This window comes from Procambarus clarkii, chromosome 15 (genome assembly GCF_040958095.1).
Source record: "Procambarus clarkii isolate CNS0578487 chromosome 15, FALCON_Pclarkii_2.0, whole genome shotgun sequence".
Classification (NCBI taxonomy): domain Eukaryota; kingdom Metazoa; phylum Arthropoda; class Malacostraca; order Decapoda; family Cambaridae; genus Procambarus; species Procambarus clarkii.
Genome location: NC_091164.1, coordinates 4,077,876 through 4,104,285, shown reverse-complemented (window position 1 = coordinate 4,104,285; position 26,410 = coordinate 4,077,876). Strand labels below are relative to the sequence as shown.

General features: G+C 41.9%; 1 protein-coding gene across 2 annotated transcripts; it reads right to left on the bottom strand.

Annotated features, from left to right (window-relative positions):
• Positions 1-1,690: 1,690 nt before the first annotated feature.
• On the bottom strand, positions 1,691-24,852 carry LOC123759061 (prolyl 4-hydroxylase subunit alpha-2). 2 transcript variants are annotated; one of them, XM_045743861.2, is made up of 12 exons: positions 24,470-24,852; positions 23,829-23,954; positions 22,705-22,866; positions 22,055-22,212; positions 15,322-15,438; positions 11,771-11,938; positions 10,337-10,492; positions 9,176-9,244; positions 8,909-8,962; positions 8,239-8,404; positions 2,580-5,330; positions 1,691-2,159 (listed from the first exon to the last, which is right to left on the bottom strand). In XM_045743861.2, exons 2-11 carry the CDS (start codon positions 23,875-23,877, stop codon positions 5,260-5,262), a joined length of 1,170 nt encoding a protein of 389 aa, XP_045599817.2. In that variant the 5' UTR covers positions 23,878-23,954; positions 24,470-24,852; the 3' UTR covers positions 1,691-2,159; positions 2,580-5,259. The 2 variants fall into 2 exon arrangements, with proteins under 2 accessions (XP_045599817.2, XP_069181003.1); XM_069324902.1 differs by lacking the exons at positions 1,691-2,159; positions 22,055-22,212; positions 22,705-22,866; positions 23,829-23,954; positions 24,470-24,852 and adding exons at positions 16,841-16,980; positions 17,207-18,649 and having other exon boundaries at positions 4,492-5,330.
• Positions 24,853-26,410: the final 1,558 nt, after the last annotated feature.

Here is a 26,410-nt window from a genome sequence, read left to right as displayed (position 1 = left end):
GGGTTGCCTCCTGGGGGGGGGGGGGAGTTAGATGGAGAAATGTGATAAGTGGGGTGCCACAAGGGTCCATTTTGGGACCTACCCTTTTTGTTATATACATCAACGACGTAGATGAGCATATTATAAACGACGTCATCAAATTTGCAGACGACACAAAGATTTATGGTAAAGTGGGACATGGTAATGACAGTGAAGCCTTACAAAGAGATCTACATGAACTCCAGAGATTGTCAGAAGACTGGCAAATGCTTTTTAATATCGACAAATGCAAGACCTTGCATGTGGGGCATAACAACTCATGCCATGACTACCAAATTAATAGCAATAGATTACAGCAAATTGACGAAGAAAAGGACCTTGGAGTCAAAATCCACCACTCATAAAAAGTTACACAACAGGTGGGTGCAGCAGTCAGAAAAGCTAACCAAACTCTTGGGATAAGCAAGCGTACGTTTGACTATAAGGAAAAGAAGGTAATGGCTCAACTGTATTAATCTCTGGTGCAACTCCATTTTGACTACTGTATCCAAGCATGGAGATCTCATTTTCAGGAGGATATAGCTACTCTGGAGAAGGTGCAACACCGGGCAACAAAAGCCATTTCAGAGCTAAGTCATCTCTCGTATCAGGAACGCTTGATGGCCACAGGGCCTAACAATACTGCAAACCAGGCAAGACAGGGCGGATCTCATTGAAACTTTTAAAATACTGAACAAGTTATAGGATGTTGATCCAGATATATTTTCAGGTCAGATGTAACACAAACAAGGAGTAAGGGCTTAAAGATCAACAAGCCACAATGTAGGACTGAGAACAGGAGAGGCTTTTTCACCCACAGGGTTATTAACCCACGGAACCGCCAACCCGCCGAAGCCGTAACTGCGAAAACTGTGTTGAGTTTTAAAATATACATAGAAAAGATCATCAAGGCAAATGGGGGAGACCCTCGACAAGCCACCAGCTTCTTGTCCTCATTGAGGCCACTAGGTCTTAGTGGCCTTCAAGTAAATCAGGTAAAAAACAGTAGTTCGACCTTGGGGGGGACCTTGCTTTTGTAGAGGGAACCACATTCAAAATGCTCGCCAGGGAATATTTCTTATGTTAGCCGCTCCTGATTGGTGGACGGCAGTCCGACGCCGTGCATCTACGCATCACCCACGCGCATGCTCGGAGGCGAGAGAAGGGGGGAGAGAAGAACTGCACCGCACCGAAGACACACCTGTTAGTGACGCCTCCTGGACAGTGGTCATCCAGCACCTCGTATTGGCCAGCTACCATTGGACCTCGTCCATCCTCGCCCCTGAGAAGCCGTCGCATTGCTTCAGCCCTCCCATAGAAGACTTCAGCTCAAGGTGAACAACTGTTTTCCCCGTTTTCTCGCCAATTCTGTGTATGTTGATTACCACGTGGTTGGTCGGCCACAACCCCTAGGCGACCGCCTCCACACTTTAAACCTAGCAATGTGCTGTATGTATAAACTGGCTTCATGTACAGGGGCGCTGTACTATTTAGAGTCAGGCCCATTTGGCCCTGTAATATGAGGATGCAAGTCTTTAGACGAAAATAAAAAAAACAAGAATTGGGAAAGCCAATATCAGATTAATAGGCTAATTGCCTTTTATAATATAGTTTCCCACAACTTATCAAACATTTCTCTTTAGGTTGAAGGTTTGTAAAAGAAAACGAAATGGATAACTAAGAAAAAGTTTTTTTTTTATTGGTTTTAGTTAGCTCCTAATGTATCTCAACTGTTGCCATAGTGACACAGACACACATTAGCTTGTGAGTTATATTTTATATATGATCATCGATTTTTCTTCAATAGCTTTGGTAGAAAGACTGATTCTTTGTTAAATTTTGTTCTGCGAAAATAATTATTTCATGTTATGTAATATATATTTTACTTGGCACTCAAGTAAATTCAGGTAAATATGGGTTCTAATAGTGCATTGTTTCTTCCAATGGCGCTCGACGTTAATCTGCACTGAAGAAAACGCAAAGGAAGCATGTTATTATTTTATGTAATGGAAAAAACTTTTCAAAGGGCTTTTTCTTTGTACTGTATGTACGTTTATTGTCCCGAGAGACTCAAATGAGAAGGTAGAAGCCTTGAGAGCGTAGAAGCCTTGAGAGGGTAGAAGCCTTGAGAGGGTAGAAGCCTTGAGAGGGTAGAAGCCTTGAGAGCGTAGAAGCCTTGAGAGCGTAGAAGCCTTGAGAGCGTAGAAGCCTTGAGAGGGTAGAAGCCTTGAGAGCGTAGAAGCCTTGAGAGCGTAGAAGCCTTGAGAGCGTAGAAGCCTTGAGAGGGTAGAAGCCTTGAGAGCGTAGAAGCCTTGAGAGGGTAGAAGCCTTGAGAGCGTAGAAGCCTTGAGAGGGTGGGTAGAAGCCTTGAGAGGGTGGGTAGAAGCCTTGAGAGGGTGGGTAGAAGCCTTGAGAGGGTAGAAGCCTTGAGAGGGTAGAAGCCTTGAGAGGGTAGAAGCCTTGAGAGGGTAGAAGCCTTGAGAGGGTAGAAGCCTTGAGAGGGTAGAAGCCTTGAGAGGGTAGAAGCCTTGAGAGGGTAGAAGCCTTGAGAGGGTTGAAGCCTTGAGAGGGTCGACACTTTCGGTTACTGATGGACATTTGAGGTGTTCAGTGTTTATTGACAAATATAACCTGCAGACCTATTGATGCCTTGAGGTGATGTTGGCAGTGCTGGAACACGGTGTTCCGGTCGTGGAGCTTGTGGAACACGGTGTTCCGGTCGTGGAACTTGTGGAACACGGTGTTCGCGTCGAGGAGCTTGTGGAACACGGTGTTCGCGTCGAGGAGCTTGTGGAACACGGTGTTCGCGTCGAGGAGCTTGTGGAACAGGGTGCTCGCGACGTAGAATTCGTCCAAATAAAGTATTTACTTGGACATCGATTTAGAAATGGGAGGGCGGCGCCTCAGGCTGTCATCGTAGAAAATAATATTCTCCCAAGGAGTAATTTTAAAATAAAAACAGGTGCACAGAGTCAGAATTTGGCTCAAAAATCACGCTCAGGAGTCAAATTTCCGACATTTCAGATATTTTGAAAACTGCAGGGGGGGTTTGGGCAAAATATGACCCATCGCCGTTTTCAGTAATTGGCATATTTTCGGTATAAAAAGTCGTAATTTGTAACTAAGTATGTGAAGTGAACCAGAATTCTGCTAAAAAATAACGCTCAATTGTCAGATTTGCGATATTTGATATTTTGAAAACTGTAGGGAGACCTACAACGTCTCCCTACAGACCAAAGACCACAACGTCCCACAGACTGAGCCCGGACGACAGGGGGTAGAGGGACCCCCATCGTAACGCCACGTCAGCACAGGCGAGCAGACACACACCCGCCCCCAACCAGCCGAAACGGGCAAACAACACCAACTGCTGGAGCGCCGATTCAACACGTCCGCCCCGTACCGAAGCTAGGGCCAGACCTATTATCAAGTCGTGTGATCTTCACACTGTCTTTTGAGACACGTGAAGATCTGCTGTTACAGGACACGCATCAAACTCTTTACTTCCATAAAACCCTGACCAGTTTCGTGATATATATTTATGCTAATCAGGTCATATATTTATATGACCTGATTAGCATTTCAATTAAGTTAGTTCAGTTAAGAACCGAACGTTCTTAATCAACTCTGCACTGCGGATGGAGCTAGGGACATATCTTCCCGCTCCAGAGGGGACATTCTTTGTTGGCGCTCTGATCCCTCACACCACTCCCCCTCTGCCCCTACCATAGATCCTGCCACCACCAGGCTGCAGTCTGAGTCCCCTCACTCGCCTTGTGAGGGGGAGACTAGCTCTTCACTATAACCCCATCGAGCTCCCGTTGTTTCCTCACTCTCAGCATCTCTCATGTCATGTGTCTCCCCCTGAACTCTGATGGGCCGTGTGTTACAGATGTTCACTATGAGAGGAAGGATTACCAGCCAGCTTCTAGACAGTGTTGGAGAGCAAGCCGTCAGGTTTGCACCGGGTAAGTAATTATCAAAAGAAGGCACCAAACCGGGAAGGCTATGTAGCACCATCAAATACGCAAAATAATCAGAGGGCGCTAAATATCACCAAGGATGCCAATACGAGAACAAAAACGCATAAGGCGAACGATATCAAAAGTATTCGAGTCACCAAGAATTCTACCGAGGGACAGGTGACCGCGAGGGGCGGTCGGAAAGCAAGACACACGCTCGTCCTGGAAGTCAGGACATTCAAGGAGTAGTTTGCACCGGGTAATGGAAATGTGATGCAGCCGCCGATTAAAAGATGACACAGAACTCTGTATTATAATGGGATTTGGGCAGTTTCGTCAGAATTATGAACATTATCATGGTTGATTTATTGGAATATAGACCGAATAGTCGCCGAGGTAGTGAAGAAAGGAACCTTTGACTGAGTGTACAGTGTTGGAAGACAAGTAGGAAAGAGTATTTAATAATGGATATCTATTTGTGTGTTGTTTTGCTAATATTTAATAGTCATGCTGCTGCTTGAATAAAGATCTAATTTATTGGTTTAATTTGCTTCACAAAATTATATATTCTGAAGATATTATCGCAGTGAAATCACAATGGCGTGATATAGCATAGCAATGAAAATCATCCTAACTAAACTAGGTCCATACATAAGCAAAGTTATGTAGTAAACATAAAACTAGGACCAACCTCCAAAGAATACCTGATCAACTAGGCTGTGATTCATACGTCAGGCTGCGAGCAGCCTCACATCCAATAGCCTAGTTGACTAGACGACCAACAGGGAGGTCGGAAGCCGTTCCACGGGGCCGTTGATCCCCGGAAGTTACTCAAGATAGGCAGGTTACCCAGTCGATGTTGGCTGATGTAGTGGGTGAGGCGAGAGCTGGGATCTTCTGCCTTGATTTTCAGGCACAGTAATGTATCCCTAAGTGTAAGCTGGCTTGTAATAGTTGGTGAAACGTTTGGTATGTATTGCTTCGTCTATGTTTAATCTTCAGTTCTTGCTGTATCTGTCGATTATGGTGTTGTTGGTTAGGATATCTCCGGTGATTGGTTGTTTGCAGAAATGATGCGTTCTTTGATAGCCTTGTTTGTGCATTGCCCGGCACTTGGAGAGAGAGAAAGATGGTGTTTTCTTGTCTATAAATTGAGCCTCAACGCTCTCAGTGAGACGAATGGCGGCGCTGTGAACAAATGGTGGTAGCGGAAGTGGTTATGTTGGCAGAAGTGGTGGTAGCTGGCTGGTAGTTGTGGTGGTTGGCGTTGTGGTGGAGGCTACACGTTGGGGTCGAGGCTGCAGGGGTAAGTCAAGAAGTTGTCGTTCTCTCTCACCCACTTCAACCCCACTGCAACAGACATAAATGAGACAAATATAATTTATGTCCTGCTTTTGTAGTTCAAAATTTTAAAAATAATGTTAATTTTTACATTCTTATATATATGTTTAAAGCAATAATTCAGTTCACTAATGTAGCAGATTTTAACATTTAAATATATTATTTTATTTTTAATATAATATTCATATAATTTTGTAATACTCATAATATTTATTTATTTGTATATAACTGATAAACATATATTTACATAATTATTTAGATATTTACATAACTATTACTGATAAATATTTTTAACTCTCAATAGTTATTGAAGTATCAGAAGTGTACCAAACTATCCTAAAACTCATCAATAAATTAGTCAAAAATTATACCAGTGTAAACGGGAACTAGCGGGTCCACTGCTCATCACTATGAAATGTATCAAAGAAAACATGTGTATGGGGTCAAGTAACAACATCAACAGACCACCAGACGTTGTCACAGCTCGAATACGACGACATGGCTACAGGTAACTCAGGCAGTCTGACTTTGTATAGGGATCTACGTGAAGTAAAGTGTGTGTGTGTGTGTGTGTGGAGAGTCTGAGGCCATACATATTTTTATACTATGTGAAAATGTCGACGTTTCAAGATACTGCTACATAGCCTGCCTAATGTCTCTAACATTCTGAAACCTATTTTGTTTGCTGATGATACTACCCTCATCTACTCCAACCCCAACCCACATACACTAAATGGTGTTGTTAATAATGAACTAAAAAAAGTCCACTTATGGATGTCAACCAACAAACTAACACTTAACATAGAAAAGACCTACTACATCCTATTCGGAAGCAAATCTACAAATGCAATTCAACTTCAGATTGACAATGTAAACATTAGCAATAAAAATGATGGAAAGTTTCTTGGCATATTCCTAGACAAGAGACTCAACTTCAGTACCCACATACAACACATAACTAAAAAAAGTATCTAAAACAGTTGGTATACTCTCCAAAATCAGATATTATGTTCCTAACTCTGCTCTCATCTCTCTATATTATGCACTAATCTATCTCTATCTCAACTATGGTATTTGTGCATAGGGTTCAACCACTGCAAACCACCTCAAGTCCATCATCACCCAGCAAAAATCTGCTATCAGAATAATATCAAATTCTGCTTTCAGACAACACACAGCCCCCTTGTTTAACTCCCTAAACATGCTAAACATAATCTCACTCCACAAATTCTCTTGTGTCAACTACATTTACAAAACCCTGTTCTTAAATGCAAATCCTTGTCTGAAAAACTCTTCTTGGACAGATGTAATAGGACCCATTATCACCACACCAGAAATAAATATCTCTTTGATATCCCCAGAGTTAAACTTAATCTGTGTAAACACTCTATGCAAATAAAGGGACCCAGTTTATGGAACTCACTCCCTACTGAATTGAAAAGCTGTCCAACTTTTACATCATTCAAAATCAATACTAAAAAGTACCTAATTTCATCTTCATAGTTTTTCACTTTTTGCCTTAAAATTGCACTGTATCAATTGCTACCCAATCTCCCAACCTTTATGTTCCCAATTTGAACATCTTTACCATTGTGATCATTGCTGTTTTCTTATATGTGCTGCCAATCTGTTATATGGTGTTTATAAATCTTGTTTTCTGTATCTTTTGCTACCCAGTCTCCCAATCTTTATGTACCCAATCTGAACATCTTTACCATTGTGATCATTGCTGTCTTATATGTGCTGTCAATCTGCTGTATGGTGTCTATTAACCTTGTTTAAGTTACTAATCAAGCTGTCAATGTAATCAATCAGAGCTTTAATATAACAATATGCTTTAATATACCTACTTATCTCTCTCATCTCATTTTTCTCTTGTAATGTATCTTTATCATTTATCAATTCCGATTGAAATTACCTACTTAAAATTATCTGCTAGATTAAGGACCTGCCCGAAACGCTGTGCGTACTAGTGGCTTTACAAGAATGTAAATACTGTACTATCCAATGTATTCTCACAAACCCAATGTACCTTCTTGTATATAAATAAATAAATAAATAAATAAAAGAGTATGTTGCATGAAAAAAATTAGTAGTAGTAATAAAATATGTGAAAATCTTTCACTGTTTCTATTTTTTGTTTCTAGTAGATAAAGGAACTTTTAGTAAATAAAATAATGCAATGAAAGTATAGACTAAAATAAGAAACATTAGCTTGTTTGTTTTTCATGCAATATCCATTAGTGAAAAATATTTCATTACAACAAATAAAACTTACATCCAGTGTATAATAAAATATTTTGCAATTCATAAAAGTTGCAGTGCAAGAAGTCACTTATATGGTGTGCAACTATTGCATAGATGCTGATGTAATATCTTTGAGACATTTCGTGCCCTTTTTGATCTTGTTTGCGCTACCGCTCACAGGATGAGTATTTAATGTGCAATAAACTACCGCTCACTGCACGAGCAGTCGTGCACAATAAGATACACGTCATTGGCAGACAACAATCAAAACATACAGGAGTATACTGAGAGTATATATATATATATATATATATATATATATATATATATATATATATATATATATATATATATATGACAGTGTCAGACCACGGAGGAAAATTGAAACGGGAATTTCCTTAAGTACTTTCGTATATTAATACATCTTCAGGAGGAGTTATTAATATACGAAAGTACTTAAGGAAATTCCTGTTTCAATTTTCCTCCGTGGTCTGACACTGTCACATTTTTAATCACGTGTATATTTTCGTGATACACACACATATATATATATATATATATATATATATATATATATATATATATATATACACACACACACCCACGTAGACCCCAGCAAGATGGGTCAGCACACATACAGGAAGGTGTGAGAGTACACCATATTACACACCCCACTTCGACCCCAGCAGGACGGGACAGCCGCTGTGGTACATCCTGAAGTCGAAATCTCCATTCTTCTTCAAGTTGTAAAAATAGACGGCGCTGCCCTTCTCAGGAGGAACAGCGAGATCCAGCTTGAAGAAATTCGTGCTGCCTCCAGCAGTAACTTTGTTCAGCTGTGAGAACGGATCATTGAATGAGGTGGTTTTCGATATACCTTTTTCTTAAACTATTCTAGAAGTATGATTTTCTTGCATTTTATAGTCTAACTTACTGTTTCCAGTTGTTGGAGGACAGGTAGATGGTAGAGCTTATGGAGGTCACCCCCACCACCATTTCGAGGTCAACTGGTGATCTAGGGATGGTCATCAGTTGACCTCGGATGACAGGATGCAACCCACAACCTATAATTCCTGGGTTTTTGCTTACTATAGTTTACTACTAAGTGAACATAAGAATTAGGTGAAAGGAAACGTTGCCCAAACATAATCACAATATCGGTACTTCTACCATCACTACTACTACTACCTATACAACTACACCTACTACAACTGTTTGTACTACTGGCAGTGAATGAATGAATTGGGATGTGGGTGGGTAGGGGGTGTGTGAGGGGCAGGAGAGGGAGAGGTGCAGATACGGAGGCTGGGAGCAGCGTGAGGGCGAGTGATGTGACTTACATAGAACACACAGGTGAGCAACCGGTCTCCAACCGTGTAGAGATACGAAGAGTTCTGTGGGGAGAGAGTTGTATCCTGATCAATATGCACGTTTGAGAGAGACAGAAAGACATAGGGGGGAAGAAATATAGGGGGAAGATATATAGAGGGAAGACATAGCGGGAACAACACCTGTATCTCAAGAAAACTCATCATAAACAAATGAGCAAGCAGTGTGAGAGGCAAGACGACAGCCACCACACGCCACCCCCCTGCTGCTGTGCTTACCAGTCGTCCGTGCTTGTACCTCACGTCCACGTGGCGCCCGATGTGTCCGCCGGCGCCGTAGTTCCGTATCTGTGGACGATGGTGGTGTCATTATGTGGTCTGGTGCACCCAGCCAGCCAGCCAGCCAGCCAGCCGCCGCCGCCTCCTCCTCCTCCTCCCTGCGTCTCCAGCACAAGAACGGTAACATGCTGCCTCAGGGGACTACCATCCTCATTCTCCAACTTCACCTAACTCGTACCTCATAAACATGAGGGTAAGAGAGACTATAGGGAGGTGGGAAAAGGTCTTAACATACATTTTGGTTTATCTGTGTTTGCAATTTTCTTATATGTGAACCTGTTCCTCTTGAACAAATCCACAAGGGCCGTGATGAGGGTTTAAACTTACGTCCGGGATGATCCCAGACGCTGCCTTAGTCGCTGCCTTCTGTGTGTATTGAAGTAAAGGTGAACAGGTAGTACAGCTTGTTGATAGAGTCCTATTGATGGGGGAATTGTGTAAAACCCTGGTTTGTGTCTCGGAGAGGCTGCAGGATCCGAGTGAGGTCAATAGAACTTCCGTTTGCAATTTTTTTACCATGTCGTGGCGCAGTCGACTAAGGTCGCGTCTGGGATGATCCCGGACGTAAGTTCGAACCCTCATCATGGCCCTTATTTGTTCATTTGATATATCACGCTATTGTGATTTCTGTGTGTACTGTTCCTCTTATCCCTCGCCTTGCCATATCCTGCAATCCCTCCCATTTCAGCAGGTTAATCATATTGTTTCGTGGCTTTGGTCCACTTCCATGTCACCCTGGCTGTGGGTCAACTGATGTCCCTGTGGTCGCTCCCATGACCCCTGGTTCCTTCCATGTTCCTTCGAACCCCCTCCAGTGTTCCGTGTGTCGAGACTCACATCCGTCCGCTGGAACACACATAGCTGGGATATCACCAGCAGCGCACGCAACGCTGTCAACCATCAGAGCTGATGTTGACCAATCCACACACTAGAAAATGAAGGGACGACGACGTTTCATCACAATCGACTTGAGAATGGTCCAGGACGGACCGAAACGTTGTCGTCCCTTCATTTTCTAGTGTGTGGTCTGGTCAACATACTTCAGCCACGTTATTGTGACTCCTCGCCTACACCAGAGCTGATATCCACACTTCACCCCACCTTATTGTCTCCAAGTTCAGTGGTGGAGATCGTGTTGTTTGTGAGGAGACCTGTGAAGTAGTTCACCTTGCGCACCATCATCTCCACCACCGGATGGGAGTTGTTAGTGAATAATTTGAAAGTGGTTAGTCGTTCAGGATATGTATCCATCGCCATCTGTAAAAAAAATGAATAATTATTAAAGTTTAATGAAGGACGACCTATTTTATTGTCATATTTGGTGGATGGAGAGGAGTTATGGTCTTTCTTATTTTGTCAGAAAATAAGTTTACCTTAGTTACGAATTCAATTCAGTCCGCCCTCTCACGTTGCCACAACGGACTTTGAAACGGTGTACTAGAATGCGCGTCCTTAACCTAACCTAACCTAACTTAGGAGACCCCCGCATTAGATAACGTGATTGTTCGTGAACCACTATGGTTTACAGTACCATGTTATTTGTCCGTTGGGGGGATTTTGACGTCAATATGTGATGAATTGTTTGAGAGGAGGGCGGGGCTCTTCACTTACGAGATCTCTTCCTCTTAAGTCGAGGATTGCGGATTAGTCTATTTACTACAGTTGTTGAGCTCGTTCAGTACTCGCTCTCGTAGCTCTTAAGAGCTCGTAAATTCTTCAGATCTTGTAAATGGGAACTGTTTATAAGCAAATTAGACAGAACTTTGTTATTCAAGTTTTAAATACAGAATGGGCAGAATCTTGAGTCAAAAAACTTTGTGTAAATGTCTTGCATCTTAAGTGAAATCTTGCATCTTAAGTGAAAGAAGTTCACAAGATCGTACTTACAGAACTGAAAGCGAATCGTCGGCGCAAAAGAGAGTATCACTAAATGAGAAAATGCCTTTAAACAGAACGGTGGGAATCGAACCAACGTCCTGACTACCGCCAGACGCACGCCTTGCCCAGCAAAGTCCACGATATGTCACGTAATATCATCGGGTAAACCGAATGGCACGTTAATATATAAAGGAACTGGTTGGTTGGACCAGCCGGATTACGGGCTCACCATAGCCCGTGCTACACGTTCTGAGTAGCTAAATCTGAAACAACAACAACAACATGGACCAGCCAACATCACCCTGTTGTACGCCTCACAGGTTTGGGTCACCAGGAGCAGCTTAGAGATGATGAGAGATTGATGATTGATGAAGATTAAGCCACTCAAGAGGTGGCACGGGCATGAATAGCCCGGAATATGATGAGAGATTGAGGATAGAAGGAGAGATGAGTTGATACGAGTGATGAAGAGCAGATGAGGAATAAAATGGCAAGATGAAAATAAAACGAGGAATGTAAAAATGATAAAAAAAGTTGCTTAGAGAGATAAAGATAAGACGTGGGATGAGGAGAGAATGAGAAGAGGATGAGAAATGAAGTAAATATGAGTAATGAGCCCAAACCAGCAAAGAACTAGCCAGGAAGTCATCCACTAACCGTGCCGTTCGCAAAGTCAATCAGTTGATCTGCCTGGTTGTTGGTGATGGCATCGTGTATCATGACGATGAGGGGATCAAGGGAGAGGATCTCTTGCTTAGCGGGCTGCAGGAGGAGGAAGGCGGACCCAAGAGCTGAGACGTGACACATCATGCCTTCTCTGCTCCTCTAGACTCATAAATACATAAATGGGTTAGATTAAAACTCTGTTTCACACTGATATTCAACTGGAAATTTCATACAGACGAGACGTCATAATAACGTGGCTAAAATATGTTGACCAAACCACACACTAATAAGTGAAGGGACGACGACGTTTCGGTCCGTCCTGGACCATTCTCAAGTCGATATATAATTCACAATCAACTTGAGAATGGTCCAGGACGGACCGAAACCTCGCCGTCCCTTTACTTTCTAGTGTTTGGAAATTTCATGTTCTAATCCAGGAATCATAAATAATCATCTTTCGAATCTAAATCTCATAAACCAACCCTCAATAATACACAAAAATCTTGGATTCACTACGACCTCGTAGCGCTTCGGAGCTTGTAAACTACTTAGTAAATACTGACTAAGCCGACATGGTAGGATGTCGTAAGTGGGATAGCCAGGCTTGTGACCCGGTACTGGCGAAGAACTCAAATGTCGCAGACAACTATCATGTCCCGGAAGAGATAGAACTTTGCAGAACCTTTTATAATGGGTTTAGAATCCTGCGAAGACAACAACATGGGTAGAATATCACGCAACACCTGCAGGAGAGGAACATGGTGTCCCGTAATACCTGAAGGTGGGGGTCGAATACCATACAACTCCTGCAAGAGAGCGGGTGATATCCCACAACACCTGTAAGCTTGGGGGTTGTTGTCCACAGTACCTACAGCAGGAGGTACTGGGGCTTCACGTAACACCTGCAGGAGGGGATAGTGTCAAGTCTCCCAACACCTACAGAAGGGATAACTTGGAAATATTTTTTCTCAACACTGAATATATATATATATATATATATATATATATATATATATATATATATATATATATATATATATATATATATATATATATATATATATGAGATATATATATATATGAGATATATATATATATATATATATATATATATATATATATATATATATAGAGAGAGAGAGAGAGAGATATATATATATATATATATGAATGAAAACTCACACCCCAGAAGTGACTCGAACCCATACTCCCAGAAGCAACGCAACTGGTAACTACAGGGCGCCTTAATCCGCTTGACCATCACGGCCGTCAAAAGGAAGTGATAGCCGAGGCTATTTGAGCCACTTCCCCGACGGCAACTCGGATGGTAATCTTGGGCATAGCATTTCACCAAATCACCTCATTCTTTGGGGCACACGTGAGGAACACAAATGCGAACAAGCCTGAATGGTCCCCAGGACTATATGCGAATGAAAACTCACACCCCAGAAGTGACTCGAACCCATACTCCCAGAAGCAACGCAACTGGTAACTACAGGGCGCCTTAATCCGCTTGACCATCACGGCCGTCAAAAGGAAGTGATAGCCGAGGCTATTTGAGCCACTTCCCCGACGGCAACTCGGATGGTAATCTTGGGCATAGCATTTCACCAAATCACCTCATTCTTTGGGGCACACGTGAGGAACACAAATGCGAACAAGCCTGAATGGTCCCCAGGACTATATGCGAATGAAAACTCTGAAAGCCGAACAAGCCTGAAAACATTCAGGCTTGTTCGCATTTGTGTTCCTCACGTGTGCCCCAAAGAATGAGGTGATTTGGTGAAATGCTATGCCCAAGATTACCATCCGAGTTGCCGTCGGGGAAGTGGCTCAAATAGCCTCGGCTATCACTTCCTTTTGACGGCCGTGATGGTCAAGCGGATTAAGGCGCCCTGTAGTTACCAGTTGCGTTGCTTCTGGGAGTATGGGTTCGAGTCACTTCTGGGGTGTGAGTTTTCATTCGCATATAGTCCTGGGGACCATTCAGGCTTGTTCGCATATATATATATATATATATATATATATATATATATATATATATATATATATATATATATATATATATATATATATATGTCGTACCTAGTAGCCAGAACGCACTTTTTGGCCTACTATCTAAGGCCCGATTTGCCTAATAAGCCAAGTTTTCCTGAATTAATATATTCTCTCTAATTTTTTTCTTATGAAATGATAAAGCTACCCATTTCATTATGTATGAGGTCAATTTTTTTTTTTGGAGTTAAAATTAACGTAGATATATGACCGAACCTAACCAACCCTACCTAACCTAACCTATCTTTATAGGTTAGGTTAGGTTAGGTAGCCGAAAAAGTTATGTTATGTTAGGTTAGGTAAGTTAGGTAGTCGAAAAACAATTAATTCATGAAAACTTGGCTTATTAGGCAAATCGGGTCTTGCATAGTAGGCTGAGAAGTGCGTTCTGGCTACTAGGTACGACATATATATATATATATATATATATATATATATATATATATATATATATATATATATATATATATATATATATATATATATATATATTAATTTTTACACAATTAACATCAATGCTGGTGTATTGATGTATTAAAGAGACATCAATAGGAATAATAGCGTTGGTAGTAGCAGAAAGCAACATAGTATTAATAGATAGAAATCAACTCGAGCAGAGAACTTATAGCCTCAGCCGAACCTCCTCCTGAAGAAAATTAAAAAAATCGGTGAACATCAATAGCTGGAAATAACCAGCAGACAGCCATTGATGTCTTGGTAAGCCATCAATCCCCTCCCGACGCTCTCGGTGTCTTTGTCACGTGTTATTCGCTTCGCGGATATCTTTAGATAAAAAAATATATATGTTTTAGCCTAGCAAATATACAGGACCCGTATTCACGAATTAGTTCCTCAAGCACTTACGAACGTGTACATCTTTCCTCAATCTTCGACGGCTTTGGTTACATTTATTAAACAGTTTACAAGCGTGAAAACTTGCCACTCAACTGTTGTTATTGTTATAAACAGCCTCCTGGTGCTTCGGAGCTCATGAACTGTTTAATAATTGTAAACAAAGCCGCCAAAGATTGAGAAAAGATGTACAGGTTCGTAAGTGCTTGCGTAACTGCTTCGTAAATCTGGCCCCTGAGCAGCAGCAGCAGCAGTATTAGAACAAAGCAGCAGACGTAATATCAGCAGCGGAACTAGTAGACACATCACGAAAAAAACATTAGTAACGCTAGCAAAATAAATAGCAGGAGCACCTTTAATAACGGCAAACATATTTATAACAGTAGTAGTGATAATTACCGTAATATAATAATCAGCATACCTCTACTTTCCTATCCAATCCCTGTGCATGCAGCTGTACATGCAGTACATCGTAGTAATGCAACCTTCAGCTGTATTCCTGCCTACAGTGCCAAGAAGAGGCGGTTCAATTATCCCAGCAAAATAACACACACAAGTGTAGGCCGAAAGGTGTATATGAGACCATTGGCCACTGAAGAACAGGAGTATCAGTAAAGCCTCACTGTGGAACATACCTTTTGTATTCCGTATTGACATGCACTTAGTGTTGTGGATCTCACCACCTCCAGCTTGTTGCCTGAAGACATCCTGTCGTTGAGGTGGTTCTCATCTGGTCTCCAGGTCTCATCATGCTGTGTGAGAGAGATGCAGCGTGACTGGTGAGAGACAGGCGCCGCTCAGTCTCGACTGGTGAGAGACAGGCGCCGCTCAGTCTCGACTGGTGAGAGACAGGCGTCGCTCAGTCTCGACTGGTGAGAGACAGGCGTCGCTCAGTCTCGACTAGTGAGAGACAGGCGCCGCTCAGTCTCGACTGGTGAGAGACAGGCGTCGCTCAGTCTCGACTAGTGAGAGACAGGCGCCGCTCAGTCTCGACTGGTGAGAGACAGGCGCCGCTCAGTCTCGACTGGTGAGAGACAGGCGCCGCTCAGTCTCGACTGGTGAGAGACAGGCGCCGCTCAGTCTCGACTGGTGAGAGACAGGCGCCGCTCAGTCTCGACTGGTGAGAGACAGGCGCCGCTCAGTCTCGACTGGTGAGAGACAGGCGTCGCTCAGTCTCGACTGGTGAGAGACAGGCGCCGCTCAGTCTCGACTGGTGAGAGACAGGCGTCGCTCAATCTCGACTGGTGAGAGACAGGCGCCGCTCAGTCTCGACTGGTAAGGGACAGGCGTCGCTCAGTCTCGACTGGTGAGAGACAGGCGTCGCTCAGTCTCGACTGGTGAGAGACAGGCGTCGCTCAGTCTCGACTGGTGAGAGACAGGCGCCGCTCAGTCTCGACTGGTGAGAGACAGGCGTCGCTCAATCTCGACTGGTGAGAGACAGGCGCCGCTCAGTCTCGACTGGTAAGGGACAGGCGTCGCTCAGTCTCGACTGGTAAGGGACAGGCGTCGCTCAGTCTCGACTGGTGAGGAGAACCATAGCCATTTTCTACACTTTGGAGGCATAAACAGCCAGAAAATATCACCCACCATCCAGGATAAAAATACTAATTTGAACGTAAGAGAATCTGTGTGTACCAGTCACCTAATCTTACCTAACCTGACCCTCAGCTAATCTGACCTCAGCTGACCCCCAACTAACCTAATCTACACATCCTATGATCAGCCAAGTTTTAGCTATCCAGAAAAGGCTGTGGAGATGAAGATTGGCAGCTACAGGACGCGACACACACACACACACACACACACACACACACAAGGGGGCCTCGTAGCCTGGTGGATAGCGCGCAGGACTCGTAATTCTGTGGCGCGGGTTCGATTCCCGCACGAGGCAGAAACAAATGGGCAAAGTTTCTTTCACCCTAAGTGCCCCTGTTACCTAGCAGTGTGGGAACCGACCTGTGAGATTTATATTTATTTAATTTATATGAATTTATATTTACGTTAATTTATATACTTCGATAGCAATTTGTATAATAATGAGTGGACTGTATTTCTGCAATAATCTCAATCTCACAAATCGATCCTCTACACATTAGGGGGTTTAATAGTTTATATATATATGCAGCCAATCAAACTACAAAATTAACTACATACATTGAAGAGGTTCCTTATCTTATAGTACAGCAGGTTAGTCCACCAGGTATAACTAGGGTGTAGACACCAAATTATCCTCTTTGAGGTAGCTTCCATATCACCCAGTAACTGGTGCACAAATCTTCCTTCCTCGTCTTGACCTGTCAAAAGTGCGCTAGCTGAGAAGCCAGAAACCTATATATGACAAGTATATCAGAGAAAACAGTACATGGAACATGAAGACCTGGCTTAATTACCTTTAGTTTGAGGCTTCCATGTAATCTAACCGGGTCACCCTATATCCTGACATTAATGGCCATAAATGAATGATAAACGGGTTTCGGATAGACTTAACTTGAATTGTAGACATCGTGTTGGAGATGGTACCTTTGGTTTCCATAACACTACGTCCAAGTAAATTTAACAGGAGCCGAATTTGCTCCCGTGTGAGCCTCTGGTCTCAACAATGGCTGCATCTAACACTCCATACTATTGACGCCTGGCCGACATTGTCCAGATATGATAGGAGCCATTTGCTCCACACGTCTCGGAGGTGACACAACAATGGCTGCCCTCCTCCTCACTCTGACGCCTGGCTTACATTGTCCAGATTTCAGAACGTGATAGAAGGGTCACATTTACTCTACTTTAATATTGATAATTAAGTTAATTTATATAAGATGTTTTTATGATGGTAAAGTCCAAAGACTAATGTATTTAAGAATAATTCCCAACAGAATAGCTGGTGAATTATAATAGTATGTGGTGATGATATCCCGTTTTCTTTAGACGGTAATTCCACTACAAGTTACGTTTTCTATGGGTAACTTGTTTATACAACACAGCTCTTATCTGTCTGTATGATATTATTATTAAATGGTGTCGGATTTTCCGACATAATTCCCCAGGGGCTGCTCACGGGTCGAAGTCCTAATTAGAACAGACGAACACCGATACTCCTCCTTCGAATTATTACATTAATTTGATGTTAGTAGTTAGTAATCACACATTTGTGTGTCTGTTCGTACAGGACGGATGTCCCGTACTAGAGTTGTAGGGGTTAGAAGTCTAATGCGATTTCATTTCCCTGTCAACTCTTGAAAGGCTAATATTCAAGCCTTATTACATATTATTTAACCCAGAAGACTGAATGTGATCAAGTACTACAGTCAAGTATGATTCAGGGACTGCAGTGAGATCAGTGACATAGATATAACTTGAAGTTTCTTCAGGTAACTGGTCACTGATATATAAACACTGAGGCCCATGGAATACATCTTGATTAAATAATAAATGTATCAAATCAGTCATCAGATTTATTGGGGTTTAATTTAGTTAATTGATTCAGAAGATTGAATAGCTCATCATTAAAGTAAAGTATGGTTCTGAGACTGCAGTGGGTTCAGTGACATTGGTCGCAGTGACTTGTAGCTGTTTTAGGCTACTGTTCACTGATTGGCCACTGAAGCCTCATGAACTCATCTTCAGCTTCAAATGATGATACTAACATCAACCTCTGTTACTATAGTCAGCTGTAATCTCCTTAGTATAATGCTACTGGAGAAATATAATCAGCTGACAAATTTAGGTTTCTACTGGTATTGTTTATCTGCAGGCATAGGTCTCCTCAGGCTTGATACTGGGCCTGAGAGTAATTTACCTCCTGCAGAGTTTAACATGGTTATACCCTGATATTTAGTAGGGCTACCGATGAATTGATGGTAGTAGTCTGTCCTCACAAGGACAGCCATTTGGCATTTGATTTGCTCAAATTTACCTGCAGCTGCTTGATAATAGCTTTCCAGGTCAGCATAATCAACTGTTGATTGTTGTGACAAATCTTCACATTTCTTGATCTGTCTTGTTAAGTGGCCTTTAAGACCTGCAAGGGTTCTTTTCATTCTCCCTGCATTATCCATACTGGCTCGTTGGTGAAGCCTTGTGGGACTTGTACTTGGGCTGCTCATAATACTGAACAAACACTAATGGTAGCCTAGGGTAAATTCTGCACTCACTAGGCAATAATCCTACCTCTACTAGAGGTTAGCACTTAAAATTAATACACATTATATATATACAATCATCCACACTAATGATTTGAGTGATAAACCAGTGTCACTGGAAGTACCTTTAGGTTAGCTCTTCTATATCACCCTAGGATGGTAGAGACACTAATTAATCACTCAAAGGTGTAATGATCATAAGTAAATTATATATATACAACTCAACTCGAGTTGATAAAAATTACACCCAAAATAGGGTCTGGACCATTCATTAATGGTGCTAGGTTGATCAATATAGTTCAACTGACTATGGTAATAATGGGACTAGGATGAGCAATAATAGTTCAACTAGTCATATCCTACCCTGTTGTGGGTTGGCAATTAGTAAATATTATACTGTGATCACTAGTGCAGTATATATTAAATGATTCTCTATTTTGGAGAAATAATATACACAATTATTGACAATAGCCTCTTAATTAGCCTCTATGAAACTTCTAATATTATCTAGAAGTATTAAATATTATTAGTGACCTCGCGAAATAAACTCCACAAAATTCGTAGATAATCTCTCGCGAAATGTAACACCACGAAATCCGTGAACAATCTCGCGAAGACACAGTCACTAATTTGGCTGGATTCTATATTAGCGCTGTCATTTCACGAAATAACACGCCACCAAATATCTGTGGGTGTGCATGAAACCGCTGACGAAGCTGAACTGGGCTGAGGGAGGCTCCTGAGCTCCCTCGAGGCTACGCTGCCGTCTTGACTGCTGGCTTTGTTTAAATAACACTGCACTAGTATATTTAATGAATCCACTGGTTAACTGGTTCATCCGGTACTAAGATGACCAAATGTGGGTTCATAGGACCGAATATTCCGGTTCCGAAGGTCCAAATAATGTGGGAACCGACCTGTGAGATTTATATTTATTTAATTTATATGAATTTATATTTACGTTAATTTATATACTTCGATAGCAATTTGTATAATAATGAGTGGACTGTATTTCTGCAATAATCTCAATCTCACAAATCGATCCTCTACACATTAGGGGGTTTAATAGTTTATATATATATGCAGCCAATCAAACTACAAAATTAACTACATACATTGAAGAGGTTCCTTATCTTATAGTACAGCAGGTTAGTCCACCAGGTATAACTAGGGTGTAGACACCAAATTATCCTCTTTGAGGTAGCTTCCATATCACCCAGTAACTGGTGCACAAATCTTCCTTCCTCGTCTTGACCTGTCAAAAGTGCGCTAGCTGAGAAGCCAGAAACCTATATATGACAAGTATATCAGAGAAAACAGTACATGGAACATGAAGACCTGGCTTAATTACCTTTAGTTTGAGGCTTCCATGTAATCTAACCGGGTCACCCTATATCCTGACATTAATGGCCATAAATGAATGATAAACGGGTTTCGGATAGACTTAACTTGAATTGTAGACATCGTGTTGGAGATGGTACCTTTGGTTTCCATAACACTACGTCCAAGTAAATTTAACAGGAGCCGAATTTGCTCCCGTGTGAGCCTCTGGTCTCAACAATGGCTGCATCTAACACTCCATACTATTGACGCCTGGCCGACATTGTCCAGATATGATAGGAGCCATTTGCTCCACACGTCTCGGAGGTGACACAACAATGGCTGCCCTCCTCCTCACTCTGACGCCTGGCTTACATTGTCCAGATTTCAGAACGTGATAGAAGGGTCACATTTACTCTACTTTAATATTGATAATTAAGTTAATTTATATAAGATGTTTTTATGATGGTAAAGTCCAAAGACTAATGTATTTAAGAATAATTCCCAACAGAATAGCTGGTGAATTATAATAGTATGTGGTGATGATATCCCGTTTTCTTTAGACGGTAATTCCACTACAAGTTACGTTTTCTATGGGTAACTTTTTTATACAACACAGCTCTTATCTGTCTGTATGATATTATTATTAAATGGTGTCGGATTTTCCGACAAGCAGTAAATAGGTATCTGGGAGTTAGTCAGCTGTCACGGGCTACTTCCTGGGGTGTGTGTGTGTGGTGTGGGAAAAAAAAAAAAAAGTAGTTAGTAAAACAGTTGATTGACAGTTGAGAGGCGGGCCGAAAGAGCAAAGCTCAACCCCCGCAAAAACACAACTAGTAAACACAACTAGTAAACACACACACACACACACACACACACACACACACACACACAATCATATCCTGTAATTTCATCGTTGTGACAGACTCGAACACAAAGTCTTTCCTCGAGAGAACACATTCCCATCTGACTGTTCCATTCCGGGGTCGCATTCATTCTGGTTTTCATTCTCTTTTGTTTAATGTTTCGTCTATGTATACGTCGTTATAACTTTGATGAGGAATAGTGAACATTGAAGTGATGGCGATGTTTTTGTTAGTTCTGCTTCTAATGATGGTGTTGATTGTGGTGGATGAACTTTGATGAATCTGGACACATCATCAAAGAAGAGAGCACCAAGAGGAGATAGTGTATAGAGTCTACGGCCATTAAACACTTCAACACCATCCAACACAATGATGAAGAATTCAACACCACAGCCAGTCTTTTTAACTTAATAAACCAGGAATACCAGTCTGAACACATTGAACAATGTTCTTGTTCACCCCACAGATCTCACCCCAGTATTGTAAACACTAGACATTTTTATCACTCTTAGATTTGATAGTCCTTAACTGCGATACATTATCTACGGATATTTTAGTCTCGTCTTGATCGAGCACTTGGACTCATTGGTCTTCCTTCTTGCAGGTCGGCGTTCGATCCCCGACGGTTCAAGTGGTTGAGCACCGTTCTTTCCCCGAGTCCTATATCAAATCCTTGTCCTCATATCCCAAGATCTACATAGTAGTGCTTTCTACTCATTATTACTTTATCTGACCTCTCATCCTGAGATTTCTACTGATGTCCAACCACTTGGGCTGGACGGAAGAGAGACGGTCTTGCATTTTACAGGTCGACGTTCAATCTCAGACCGTCCAAGTGGTTGGGCACCATTCCTTCCCCCCGTCCCATCCCAAATCCTTATCCTGATCCCTTTCAAGTACTATATAGTCGTAATGGCTTAGTGGTCTCTTCTGTACCTTACCTTACTGTAATGGGTGGTAGAAATAGCCTAAGCTATCCCTTTGAGATGTATTTTCTTGTCTCAATAAACATACTTGAACTTGAACCATACTGTCAACATACTTACACGTTTGGCGAAAGACAGCACTAAGCCATTGATGAAGCTGGAGAGCTCGGGGTCAGAGGTCATGGCCAGGGATTGCTGGTACCACACCCAGGCGTTGGAGTACATGCCTTCGCTCTCACATGACAGAGCAACCCTGAAGCAGTCCCATAGGTTGAGTCCTGCAAGTGTATGGAGATCTGTGTTACCATCTGGTGATACTGTGCTCCCCGAACTACTTGGTCTGGATGGTAAGAGCGGCGGCCTCGCTTCCTGCAAGTCGGCGTTCAATCCCCAACCGTCTATGTGCTTGAGTACCATTCCTTTCCCCCCAGCTATATCCCAAATGCTCATCCTCATATCCCTTCTAAGTGCTATAGAGTCGTAATGGCTCGGTGCTTTCTGCTGATAATTACTTCACCTACCCGTCCAGTCACCACGAAGAGACAGACATTTCAGACATGTTGACCAGACCACACACTTGAAGGTGAAGGGACGACAACGTTTCGGTCCGTCCTGGACCATTCTCAAGTCACAATCGACTTGAGAATGGTCCAGGACGGACCGAAACGTCGTCGTCCCTTCACCTTCTAGTGTGTGGTCTGGTCAACATTCTTCAGCCACGTTATTGTGACTCATCGCCTGCATTTCAGACAGCTTGCCTGAACACTTACGAACACTGGTGACGACGGTAAAGATGCGTCCATTCACGAGACTGCTCATACTGAGGTTGTAGACCCGCTGGAGGACGGCAAGCATTGTGGCCGCGCGGTCGAGGGCCTCCACCGGCGGCAGTGGTAAGCTCCGTTCAGCTCCCCGTACCGCCTCAACGCGATCTAACACACAAAAGGAAAGTTACAATGTTAAGAATTCATCAAACTATTCACGTTGTTCATCTGCGGGATTTCACCAATAGCAACCTGAACAACTCTCATATTGATCCATAATGCATGAATTTGCCCCCAAAAATTTAAAATACTTAGAATTTAATATTATTTTAGTGCACAATTGTTCTTAATTTGTTTCACATTACAGCCGTTCAACTCATTAACGTGAATTATAGTGTGCTTATAGAGTGGACAGGGAATCGTTCAGGCGACAATATCAGCCTCGTCTGCATATGCAATAGTTACAAAGTAATTCTCACAGTAACAGACAATTAGATCTAAATATTATTCACGTGTCTGCTATGTATAAAAGTCGGCCCTGGACCCCATATCGAGTCGAAACTGAAAAATACAAGGCTGAAGCCATTGTAAGACAAGACACGAGTTAAAGTGAGGGAATGTGAGGAGAGAAGTGAGATAAGAGGATGTGAGGAGAGAAGATAAGTTCATAGCTACGCCCTGAGAAAGGTAAGTCACGAGCAACAAGGCCAGCACTTGAGGGCCGTGTTGAGCATGTTTGTGTACCAGAGTCAGTTCAACAAGACGGCCTCTGAGAAGAGTAGAGGCAGGGAAGATTATTTTGAAAGCAGATCAATCAATCTATTATATGACTGGAGTCCCTATCACACACAGAAAAGAGCATTGTTTGTGTCAGCAGACTTAAAACTTATTGTTATCAGTTGTTAAGATTACAGAATTTCACTTAAGTTTTGGAGAGGACAAGATAACCAGGGAATTATCTGTTTTATCTTCCCATTGCATAAAAATTTACAGCAGAATAATGATGAAGTATCTGATCCATAACAACAGGATACGCTTCAAGTTATGTAACTATCAATTGTATTTTGTAATATATAGGATCAAATTGGTTTTCAGAAGTCAACAGTCACTGAGAACAAATGTGGTTTTACCAGTAAGCTCGCAGCCTCCACAAGAACGCTGACATCTTGCCATCATCATCTCGGGTTCCTGGAAGCAGCGTCCCTCCTCATGCCACTCTGAACAGTACTTGAGTTGGTCCTCACACGTCACGTTTTCTGAGAGGCGGAAGCGACAAAGCAACGAAAACGGTTAAGCAAACTATCTTGACGACTGTTCTTCAATGACGAAGATAGTGTGCAGTGAAGATAGTTAGAGTGAAGACGATAGTGTGTAGTGAAGATATGACCTCCGTCACCCGAGCAAAGCAGGAGATACCGAGGCTAGTTTTTTTCTATATACTCGACTTCTATGTGTTTTTCTCCTCTAGCAGGCGATAATATTTGATCTATATAATTATAAAACTTGCAAGCAACTGAAATCTATGAAAACCCCTGACAGGTTTAAGAGGTTAAATATTCCTATAATGTGAAAAAATGTAAGAAAAATGAATGCAAGTTACATTCTTACAAGAACGTAAGAACTCATATTATATTATATAATATTATATAATATTATATATATATAACTAAATGAATAAATACAAATAAATCAATAAATAAGGTAGGGGGGGGGGGGGATCATAAAAAAAAACCGGTGAAATAATACAGTGAACCAAAGTGCCCATCAGGACCTTGGTGATGGTAGAGTTCCTCGCGGACCGCGGGCCACAGGAGGACCAGGCGCTTGAGTAGCGAGTACACGTGTAGGTGGTTCCCAGTGATGGCCTCCCCCACCAGGTCGCCGCCACCAGCGTCCACCACTCTCCACCTGTACCACTCCAAGTACCTGTTATAACGAGACGTGCACACTCACAGATGAGACAGAACAAGTTCAAGTATGCACTTGCTACCATGCATACTTATGACCCTACATTGATATGATGATAAAATGACTGCAGTTTTTTTATGAAGATACAATGACTGCCGTGTTTATATGATGATACAGTGACAGTAGTAAGCCTCCTGTAGCATTATTATATTCTTATAGCGGCCACAATAGGCCTACTGCAACTGTCACATAGGCCGTGGATTAAAAAAAAGTTGGATTCAGACAGTTTTCTGTAGCTGCTTTGTTGTAAAATTGATATAATTTCATATAATGTTCAGGTTAATCTAGTTTAATTCAGTGGGCTTCCACTCATGTTCTAATGATTTTTAAATGGCCACGGTAGACCTATGGCTGAGTTACTGTTACAATGATTGCAGTAGGCCTATCCCAGTGTTACTGTGATCTTCAGGCGACTACAGTAGGCCTGGGCCAGTGCTAATATGCTCCTATTTTGACTGTAGTAGGCCTATCCCACCTGTTATTATTTTAGATTCAGCTACTTATATTATTTTAACATCTTTATTGGCAAAATTAATTACAATTTTGCCTAATCCGAGGATTTCAATTAAGTCTTATTAAAGTGAGGATAATGCTGGTATTCACTGTCACGCAGGACAGAGGGTCATACATAAGACAATAGGTCTAAACTGTAGGCTGAAGCACATATATATCATGGTTACAATCAATGTTTTAATGTATGAATATGTGAAAGCAACTTTCTATTGTGCACTGCCACACAAGGGCAGGGATGGGTTCATAAGTGATACAGCTTAGAAGTAATATAAATAAAAATTGTTCTTCATTCTTTAAAATCGACAAGCAAACTTTGGATAAATTGTTAGGATGTCGTCCAGAACACCTGAGTCAATTAAATAGTTACACAATTGGTGGTACAAGAGGCCAGGAGGTCTAAAGTCCTCTACGGTTTCACATTCATCAATATAGTGTTCTAGTGAATGCATTAAAAGTTTATCACAGAGTTTACAATCTGAATATTCTGGTAGTGGCTCAGCCTCACTAACCTGCTAGATGTGTCTATAGCCAAGGCGAATTACAGCAATGACTACATCACATTGCCTGGTCCGGTTACTGTGCTGACCATACAAATACCTATTATTACAAAACTTGTCATAACTTAATACTGCAGCTTTCAGGACTTTAGGCATTTCTTAGTTCTTCTAAATCTGAATTAATTTCTTTAATTTGCATGTTTTTAATAATTGCATTAGATAGTCCAAAGTCATAATCAATGTTTTCTTTCCTGCAAGCCTCATTGGCCAATCGATCTACAAAATCATGTTTTCCAACTCCGACATGGAATGGGAGCCACACAAATTTTATACAATAGTTATTATCATTGGCAAAAATTACATTCCATTTAATATTACAAGCTACTTCAGACATCACATTGTGATGAGCAACTAGACCAAAATTTCCATGTAGCACGGGCTATGGTGATCCCGTAACTATCCCAGCATAATTAAGACCTTATATAGTGACTCGTAGTGAGTTCAGTAGGTTGTGGACAGAACCTTACAGAGGTTGAAGGGGAACCAACCTGCTAGCTTCAGGTGAAGGGGAACCAACGTACTAGCTTCAGGTGAAGGGGAACCAACCTGCTAGCTTCAGGTGAAGGGTGAGGGAGGAGGCTCAGGGCTCCCCCCACCAGCTGGTCCAGGTGGAAGACCCGACGGAGGTACTCAGGCAACAGGTAGACGTCCGGGTTGATTTTGTTGGTGTTTGC